We start from the raw sequence: 10673 nt of genomic DNA, 5'->3' as shown, positions 1-10673 counted from the left end.
TTTTTTTTTTTTTTTTTTTTTTTTTTTTTTTTTTTTTTTTTTAGGATGGGGGACTGAATATATTTAAAGACTGAGGGAGAAATATTACCTAGGTATATCATAGTAATTATTTTCTTCTTATCAGGGTCACAGCATAAATGGGTCCTTGATTTTATATGTCCAGTTTCTGAGGATGTTATTCAATTTATATTTTGTAATTTGGGTAAGAATTCAATTGTAAAACTTTTAATATTTACAATTATATATTTAGTGGTTTTACTTATTAATGCAGAAAAGATATTTTGTAGATATATAAAGTATTAAACTGACTTTTTTATTAGTCTATATTAATTATACAGAATAAGTCCCCTTGTTTAAATTGACTTTTACAGTTGCCAAGAAATTTTTACATTAAAAATTTTAAAAAATATTTATGTTTTAGAAGTAGTTGAAACAATACCTTTATTTTATTTATTTTTATGTGGTGCTGAGGATCGAACCCAGGGCCTCACACGTGATAGACAAGCGCTCTACCACTGAGCCACAACCCCAACCCCAACATTAAAATTTTTTGGAATGGAAACTTCTGAATTATTCACTGAGTTCATAATTATATCTATCCTTGCAGTTGTAATTTAGTTTTATAACAATGACAGTTCAGTGCTTTTTATTTGTTGACCAATTCCCAGAAAAAGCTGAGTTATTTCCAAGTGTAACCAAGGTACCATAACTTGTAATCACCACACATGTTCTGATCCTTTTATAACTTCTTTTAATTATAAGAATAATAAACATATTCATATAATATTCAGGCATGTAGATTTGATATCAGGTGTAAGATCTCTTTTTTGTCACTTAAACTTGCCATTTCTATATCTTCTCATTGTTCATTTCTTCAGACTGTGTATGCCTATGACAACATTAATAAAGGTGTTAGGGAAACAGGGTTCTCAAACAGAATCATGTGCAGGGCAAGCTGGCATAGGAGCAGAGTATTACTCTGGTCAGCTTTAGTGAGGTAGTCAAAGAGATGTTTTTATAGGCAGTGAAAGTAGATAGGCCACTATCTCTACCATGGAGATTTTTTTGATAGGATATTTAATTCCTTTATTAAAATTAGCATCAATTTTTCCTGGGAAACTTATGATATGAAATCTAATTTGAGCACAATTTTTTTGGACTCAAATTTACTTCATGATTACAAAACAAATATGGCAAGTTACCATTTTGAGGCAGGTTGCTTAACATCTTTTTAGATTGATTTCACTCATTTAACATTGAAGCTTATGAAAGAGAATAAAATCATGACATTTGCAGGTAAATGGATGGAGTTAGAGAAGATAATGCTAAGTGAAGTTAGCTAATCCCCAAAAAACAAATGCCTAATGTTTTCCCTGATATAAGGAGGCTGATTCCTAGTGGGGTAGGGAGCAGGGAGCATGGGAGGAATGGAGGAACTCTAGATAGGGCAGAGGGGTGGGAGGGGAAGGGAAGGGGAATGGGGTTAGAAATGATGGCGGAATGTGATGGACATTATTATCCAAAGTACATGTATAAAGACACGAATTGGTGTGAATATACTTTGTATACAACCAGAGATATGAAAAAATGGTACTCTATATGTGTAATAAGAATTGTAATGCATTCTGCTGTCATATATAAAAATATTTAATTTAAAAAAAATTGAGGCTTACCATTTGCCAGGTGTTATATTGTCTAGTTCTTATTTAAACTTTACGATCTACCCTTTCCTCCTGACCTCTTAGAAAAAAATAAATCAGGGAACTGGGGCTTTTAAATTTAATAACTTCTAAGCCAGTAGAATGACCTGGAGAGCATATATTGCTGGATCCTTGAGTTTCTGATTTTGTAGGTTTACCTTAGAGTTCAAGATTTTTTATTTTTATTTATTTTTTTGATGCTGCTGGTCCTGGGACTGTACTTTGAGAACTACTGTTTACATCTCACTTGGTTCCTCTTAGGAGTTGAGGGAGAATTCACATGTTGTGATTGTGTTGATAATCATTAATATTGACTGTTTACTGTGTGCTAGTTACTATTCCAAGTTAATTCCTTTTTATCCTCACATCAATCTTAGGAAGTAATTAAATTGCAGGGAGAGGATGTGTTATGTGGGAGGGGTATGAAAATAAGAGGAGGAAATTGAGGTAGAGAAGTCCAGTTAAGATGTCTTATAGTGTGTTAGTTTAGAGGTGGTTACCCTCATTATTGCTTCTGTCAGCTGAGCTGGTTTCAAAGACCAGTAGTCTTGGAGCCATCTCTAGATTTCATGCAATGGGGAGGTTGAAAGAAAAGGAAACCTTTCTTTTCATCCATTGGTCTTTTGTGTCTTTGGAGGACGGTTATAGACTAGGCCTGGGAATCCTTTTCATGTCACTCTCCCAGTAATCTGAAGGGTAGATAGTGTACTTTGTTATTCTGATGAATGATGTGGTTCTGGAAGTGACCCATATTTCAGGTGAGCTATGAGACTTTTGATATTCATTAGCACAGATAAAAGAGGTTCCAGGATATTTCCTATATAAGATCCATGGCATTGATGCCAGTATATTAAATTAGAAAGTATGTGGAATGGTGGCAGCCACCCTGCAACAAGGTATTCACTAATCTATGATATTAACCTGCCATCACTGCTCCAGTAGCCTGGGAAAATTCCAAAAGCAAAAACAAAGGGAATAAAAAAAAAAATCTGTAATTATGTCTGAAATCTGTATTTTGCTTAGGAAACCAGGTAGTTTCCTCATGGGTTTTAAAGAAAAAGTTTTAAAGAGTAATTAGTATTAAAGAGAAAGTATCTTAGAAAGTAGTTTTAGGAGAAAGTGTAAGGCGGTTTGAAAAGGTGAGATCAGATCATATTGGTATATTAATACTTTGTGTTTGGTTCTGTTAAAATTTTTTTGAGTGACTGATATATATGGAATACTTATAAAAGTAAGACATGTTTTCTTTCCTGTCAAGGAAAACTCATAGCAGACCTCACAGTTGAGTGTTTAGTTGATTTGTATAAGAGCATTCAAATTTGAAATTAGTATAGTTTGTTGCATATATTCTTATCTTAGAAGTAATGATATCATTTTAATGACACCAGTGCTTGAATCCTGGGGCAAAGTTTTGTTTTCAATGGGACAGCAATTTTGCCACAGAATTAGAGCTAGATCCCAAGCCTCCTCACTTTCAGCTTGGAGTTCCCTTTGCTTTGAGATGGCTTGAATTATTAATTGAAGAGATTTATTTCCCAACCTTAAGCTGTGAACTTTCAAAGGGGGATAACAATTTACTCTGCTTTTTTGGATATTCATGTCTGTATTTTATCCTATACAAGGATGTTTTCTCTTTCTTTAGTATTTCAAATGCAGTAGTACAAACTCTGGAACTAATCAAGAACAAAAAGGAAATGCAACCTAGATACTTGTGGTTAGGATATTGAATTTTGACATGTGGTCTGATGGAAAAAAAAAATCACAGTGTATTTATTCTGGTTTGTTGTAGGTTAACGAAGCCCTTGTCATTTGCTGATTGTGTTGGGGATGAGCTGCCGTGGGGATGGGAAGCAGGGTTTGACCCTCAGATTGGTGTCTACTACATCGATCACATCAACAGTAAGTTTTTCTTTATGCTGAAAGCAAACATTTAGAAAAGAATCTCCAAAAATCTGTACTTACATAAAAGGGCATACATTTTACAAAGTGAATTTCCTTATTTTAAACCTCCATTTTCTTAATGATTGATACTTAACTGAAATGCCTGTTTTGGTATTTGGGGCATGTGTATGGATTTGCATTATGGGGAGGGACGGAGAGGGAGAAAGAATGTGTGGTCTGACTGGCTGTTTGCACTACAGGGAATGAGTTTTTTTCTCTAGTGCAGGTCTAGGACTCTGTGAAGATTAAAACAAACAAACAAACAAACAACAACAAAAAAAAACTGTTGGGTGACTTGTTTACAACCTCTGCATCTGATAGGATGATTCCTTCTCCACTAGTGCTTGCCCAAAGAAGAGTTGGGCATGGGCATATGCTGTCTGTAGATGCAGCTGGTGTGGACTAGGTGACCTGAGGGAGGGACTGGCACTCACCAGCAACTCTGGAAGACAGAATACATGTGGGAGAGACTGGAGCATTTTTCTTCTTCCTGTTTCTTGATTTCTTTGTGGCAGGAAGGAAAAGTCTCATTTTTAACAGCTTTTAGATCTGTCATGGAAAGGTAGGGCAGAGGACCACTGTGGCCATGAACACCTTTTTAAAACACATACTTGAAGTTTTTTTTTTTCCTTTTTAAAAAATATTTGTGTGTGTGTGTGTTTACATGACTATTTCTTTATTCAGCCATTTGAAAATTCTTTCAGAGAAGCATACAATAATTACAGTGACCATTTTGCTTATTTCATTTAAGAATTATTATTTTGATAGATTTTGAGAACTATATATAATGAATTTTTTCTTATTTCTCTTAGATCTACTCTTACATTAAAATTTTACAAATGTACCCTTTACTCATTAGGAATAATATCAGTGTAGAAAAGTGTTTTATTTCATACTATTTATTAGTGATGGCTTATAGCAGCCCTGTATTAGGTATGTGATACATTTTTTGAGAGGCAATAAATAAATAAATAGATAGATAGATAGATAAATACCCAAATGAATAGCAGTGATTTCTTACAGGTAGATGAAATGGAGGGATGGAAAGGAGCAGACACTTTGAGGTATCAATTCAGTTTTTCAAAGAGCACATAAAATTAATAATCTGTGGTAGAGAATATCTGTGTGGTACAGATTGGGAGTCAGTTTTCATGCATACATTAGCCCAACCTAAGTACAAATAACAATTTTTACAAGTTGTTGCTTCAGTCTTTTTTTTTTAATGATTAAAAAATATCTTTTTTGTTGAAATATTATCTCTTCCTGAAAATTTCTAAAAATTCCATGAAGAGGTCTTTATATGTATGCATATGTGTGGGTGTGGATGTTTGTGGTATTGGAGGATCAGATAAACCTTTCAATGGAATATCTGAAATGTGCAGCTATTTCACTCTTACAGTTACTTTAGGTGAATAAGATTTAGCTCTTTTTCTTTAAAGTATTTGGGAAACCAGAAGCCAGCCTAGCTGTACTCGTTCAAAGGAAATAAGTTCTCATGATACCAAAATAAGAAAAGGAATTCCCTTTGCTTCCCTCCTACCAACTGCCAACTCTTTGGTATCTAAATCCATCTTGCAGGGCTTGTTCTTCTTTCTCAGTGAAAGAGGTATTTGAGATCCTCCACCTCCACCCTGTGGATGACCTCTTAATCACTTTTATATCCCATCCTTCTCTCCTGTGTTATATCTTTCCCAGTTATTTTCTGGTTTTAACTCCCCTCCGCCCACCCTTTCTAGAGATTCTTCTGTCTTAAATATTGGAAACTGTCAAAATGGAACTAAACCAAACTACAAAAGAAAAAAAAAGTAACAGTAAATTTCTCCCTACCCACTCAAGATCATCCTGCAGCCTAAATTACCCTTACTAGCTATGGTAAAAGCCATGATCTGCTTGAACTTCATGTTCTCCATTGTTCTACATCTCACAGAAATCATTCTTGCTGGAGGTCATCTGAGACCATACAGATGATCAAAACCAGCCAAAACTGTAGTCTCGTCTTCCTTGTAACTGTGGGTTATTCCTTGGGTTTCATGGCATTTCCTTTTCACTACCTGCCTGCCGCAGTCCAAGTTTCTCTTACCTATCCCCTCTTGTTTCTGCTATCAGGACTTCTGTAGAGCCTGCAGTTTGCACCTTGCAGATTTTCTTGGGTGATAATTTTAATTACTTCCTTCAGGATGTCAGTTGCCAAATTTGTCCCTTAAGTTTCAGATGCATGTATTTGATTTCTTACTATAGGATTCCTCCCCATCTGCCCCTCGGGCCCTTTCCATTTTAATCTCCTGCCCTACCCCAGCACTGGAGGATACTCCAGCAGTATCATTTGCTTCCCTGGCTTTCGACCTTTCTGTATGTCTGGTGGTCTAGCCCCTGACCTCTCTTCCCAACAACACCCTAGGTCTTCCCTTTGGACCAGTTGCTTCATCCTTCCAGGCTTGGTCTATTCAGGTGCCGCTGCTTCCCAAAGGTTTCTGCAACACATGCCTGGACCTCATAGGTCCTCCACTCCCATCTAGATTTGTTGTCCAGCCTGGGTATTTTTGTAATACCAGGTATGTAGGAGTTTTTAAAAAAACTTCACATTGCATTTAAATTTGTTTATATGTTTTTCTTACTAAATTGTGAGCTTCTTGAGGGCAGTGATTGCAACTTTTATTTCTTTATCCTACTATAATTGATTAACTCTTAAATGTTAAAAGAAAGGAAGAACTTATTATCTAGCTCACAAAATAAAAGCTCATTTAAAAAAAAGGAATTAAAGTATATTTCAAATGTAAGATGTACTTCAGAAAGCACTATTCTGAATATATAAAAACTTGATTATCAGAATATAAATTTTTAAGTCTACCACTTTTCTTTAGTATGGTAATTGTAACCTAGTGGCCTAATGGATTTATTGTGCCCTAAAGTATCCAAATTTCCCACAGCAAGTAGTTTATTCACTGAAAAGGATCTGACCCATTATCTCATTAATCTTCAAGACATTTCTGTGAAATTTTAGAGAGCAAATGGTATTATCTTCTCATAACAGCTGGTCCACACATATGTTGTGTTTTGGCATTGTATAGTTTCAGCATTATTTTCTCTTTATTTAGATAAAAAATGAAATAAGGAGTGTTTGGTTGTTTTAATACTATTTCTCTGAAACACTCTTAAATATTTAGAAGAAAAATTTGACCTTGACAATGATAGTTACTTCAGGCCTTTTGTGTTTTATTTTAGCATTTACCTTTTAGTGGGTGTGTGATGGGGATATAGACATTGATGGGAGTGCTTGCATCTATCTAGAAGTTAGTTGTGAGGTACTATATGTAAGGTTCTGATATTAATACAATCAAAAGAAAATCACCTTTTGGTGGAATCAAAGTTGTATCATAATTTTTTTCTTTCTTTTAGTTACCTAGGTGTTGTTTGCATATGTGAAACTGCACAGATGTTGTGTGTTTTCAGTGAACTTTGACAAATACATATTTTTTTGTATCCTCCATCCCAGTCAAGATATGGAATTCCATCACCTCAGTAAGTTCTATTCCAACCCTGTCCAGGCAGCTCCTCCCTAGTGTTTCAAACATTGTTCAAATTTTAGTTTTGCTTATTCTAGAATTTAGAACTTCCTTAGATTTTAGGAATAGATTCTTTCACTCAATGTGTTTTTAAAGACTGTACTACTGGGGCTGGGGTTGTGGCTCAGTGGTAGATCACTTGCCTAGCATGTGTGAGGCACTGGGTTCAATTCTCGGCACTGCATATAAATAAATAAAATAAAGGTCCATTGGCAACTAAAATGTATATATAAAAAGACTGTACTACTGATTCAAACAGTAGCATGGAAGAAGAGAATTAGTGTATTTGACAATGAACCCACATCCAGAACACATAAAGAACTCCTGAAAATCAGTGTTAAAAAGATAACCCAATTTAAAAATAAACAACAAACTTACGTACTTCTCAAACAAAGATGTAGCAATGGACTTAGTTTCATTTATGATATTGTTTACACTGTAGAGTATTTCCTTTTTATTGCTGAATAGTATTCTACCTACCTGAGCAAATCAGTTTTAAAAATCTATTTTGCAATTTTATTTTTTTCCAAGTTTTAGCTATTATGAAAAAGGCTGCTATGCACATTTGAATATCTTTTTTAAAAAATTGTGGTAAAAAATTCAGAAGTTTATTATGTTTTTGTTTTCTTTTTTGGGTGGTGTTGGGGATCAAACTCAGGGCCTTGCAGATCTCCAATTCATCAGCCATTTAGAAGTATATAGTATATTACTGTTAATTCTATGCACATTACTGTGCAACAGATCTCTAGAAGTTATTTAGCTTGTAAAACTAAAACTCTATACCCATGGGACCAAAGTTCCCTTTCCTTTCCTCCTGCTCCTGGCAATCAACATTCTAATTTCTGATTTAACTGAAGTTTGACTAGTTTAGGTGTCTTCTCTGTTTTTTTGAAGTAAGCATTTGTTTTTAAGTTTTATTCATGTAATAGCATAAGACAGGATTTCTTTTTTTAAGGCTCAATGACCTTTTTAAGGCTCTCTAGTAGTGTGTCCTGTAATTTCTTTACCCATTCATCTGGTAATGGGCATTTCAGTTGCTTACAACTCTTGGCTGTCATGAATAGTGCTTCAATGAACAGGGGTGTGCAAATACCTCTTTGACATCCTAGCTGTAAATTTTTGGATAAATACCCTGAAGAGGGATGTCAGGATCATAGTTCTATCTTTAATTGAGAGACCTTTACTGGTTTTCCTACTGGCTATATCATTTTTACACTTCCACCAAGAGGGCAAATGGTAACATTTTCTCAACATCCATTTCCCTGATGATTAGTGATGTTAAACATTTTTTTCAATTTGTTAATGAGCCATTTGTATATATTCTCTGGGAAAATGTCTAGTCAAGCCCTTTGCCCATTTTTAAATTGGGTTTATTTATTTAGGTGCAGTTGTAGGAATTCTTCATATAGTCTGTGTATTTATTCTTTAGCAGGCAGACACACACACACACACACACACACACACACAATATGAATATTTGTTTTTCTAGTCTTTCACTTGCCTATTTATTTTCTTAGTGGTGTCTTTAGAAGAGTAGAATTTTAAATGTTGGCAGAGTTCACTACGTCACTTATTTTCCTTTTATGGTTAGTGCTTTTTGTTTCCTAAGAAATTTTCCAGGGTTGTAAAGATAGTCTCCTATAATTTCTTCTAGTTTTAGCTTTTGCTGTTAAGTATATCCAATATGAGTGAACGTTTGTTCATAATGTGTAATAAGGGTCAAGATCTCAGCCGGGCGTGATGGCACACACCTATAATCCTAGCTACTGAGGAAGCTGAGACAGGAAGATTAAAGGTTTAAGACCAGCCAAGGCACTTAGCAAGACCCTGTCTCAAAATAAAATATAAAGGGCTGAGAATGTAGCTCAGTGGTAGAGTTGTTTGCCTAGCATATTAGAGGCCTTGTGTTAAAATATATAAAAGATGGGGTGGCATGGGGAGTTGAGAACTTTTCTCCTCTTACATATATCAGAGGAAGTTCTAGTACTAATTTTTTCTCCCTGGTACAGGGCATTAAACCAAAGGGTGTTTTTATCAATGAGCTACATCCTTAGCACATTTAATTTTTTATTTTGAGGCAGGTCCCACAAAATTGCCAAGCCTTACATCAAATTTGTCCTCCTGCTTCAGTACCATCTGTTAATATGACTTTAATTTCCCCAATGAATTGATTTAGAATCTAGGTTGAAAATCATTCAACTGTGTGTTACCGCTGTTGACCGGTGACGAGTTCTTGCTTCCCCAATGTTGAAGAATAACACCAAAGAAGCACGCCGAGGCAAGGTCAGAGTAGAAATTAGAAGTTTATTAAAGGACAGCAGAAAAGACTTCTCCCGGAGGAAGAAGGGGACCCAAGAGGTGGAATCCTTGGAAGGGATGTTGTCTCCCCTTTTTATAGTTCTTTCAGTGATGGAATGTAGGTGGGAAGGCCCGCGGGGTGGGGCACAGGTGGGCCAAAGAAGTAATCTGGTCAGGAAAGACTTCTGAGTCAGCACCTTTTTGCTGGGGGCTGTTCATTAACATTTCTTTGAGGTGGACTTTGGCCTAGGGCCTTTTCGGGACTTCATTAACATTCCATGAGTTGTCCTGCGTTTCCCGGAATCATTGCCAGCATGGCCTCCATTTTAGATTTCACTCGGTATTAGACCCGGATTTATCTAACTACACTGACTACCTAACTTTAAATCTGGCTTCATTCCCCCCTCTAAGTTGGGAACTCCTTACTGCTGTAAGGAAGGGGGGCGAAGAGAATCTCTCTGGCTTCTTCAGGCTGAAAAGGGACGATGTGGGGCAAGCAGTTTGGAGTCCCCCTTTAAAATCAAATCGGGTCTATCGAGTGGTCCATGATAAAAGTCCAATTGAGAAGTAATAGGCTGGAGGGCCATTTGAGTGTGGATGGTCTATAAGAGAAACAAGAATTCATTAGTACTGGAACCATATTGATGCAGCAATAAACGCCATAGCACAGGAATATGCCAATGAGTATGATGGCAAAGACAAAGACTAACAGTGTTTTCCACCAGGAAGTACCAAGAACTAGGAGCTAAGATATTGTTTCCATGACAAAGTTGCTGAGGACATGGCTTCTATCTGAGCATGTAAATCTTTAAGGATATTTGTTACATTGCCAGAATGTCAGGAATGTAAACACAACATTTAACTTTTAGGGTTACAGATGTCCTTTCCCTTAAGATATAGCTTTTAATAATTTAATGTCATCTGATCTTGCAAAATCCTTTTACTAGTATGACCTCTGTGTCTAATAGAGAAATCTTTAATTCTGTTACTTAGGGCTGGATAACCATACTTGCAAACACTAAGCCTACCTGTGTAGGTTAGAAATAAAGGCCTTAAACTAAAAACTACTCTGGAAGTTCCTTTTGATAGTTATCAGGCATTCCTGTCTGAGAATCTCTTTGGTAGCCTCCAGTTTACTTATTTTTGGAAGTTACATTTAACTATTATTATT

General features: G+C 35.8%; 1 protein-coding gene across 1 annotated transcript in view; it reads left to right on the top strand.

Moving 5' to 3' along the window:
• Wwc2 (WW and C2 domain containing 2) overlaps positions 1–10673 on the top strand; it is a 136010-nt gene that overhangs the window by 2508 nt on the left and 122829 nt on the right. The window contains exon 2 of the mRNA XM_015486000.2: positions 3490–3599. Within this exon, the coding sequence (XP_015341486.1) occupies positions 3490–3599 (110 nt within the window). The remainder of the gene's footprint in view (positions 1–3489; positions 3600–10673) is intronic.

Source organism: Marmota marmota, unplaced genomic scaffold (assembly GCF_001458135.2).
Source record: "Marmota marmota marmota unplaced genomic scaffold, marMar, whole genome shotgun sequence".
Lineage (NCBI taxonomy): Eukaryota > Metazoa > Chordata > Mammalia > Rodentia > Sciuridae > Marmota > Marmota marmota.
This window is presented reverse-complemented; position numbering and strand designations above follow the sequence as displayed.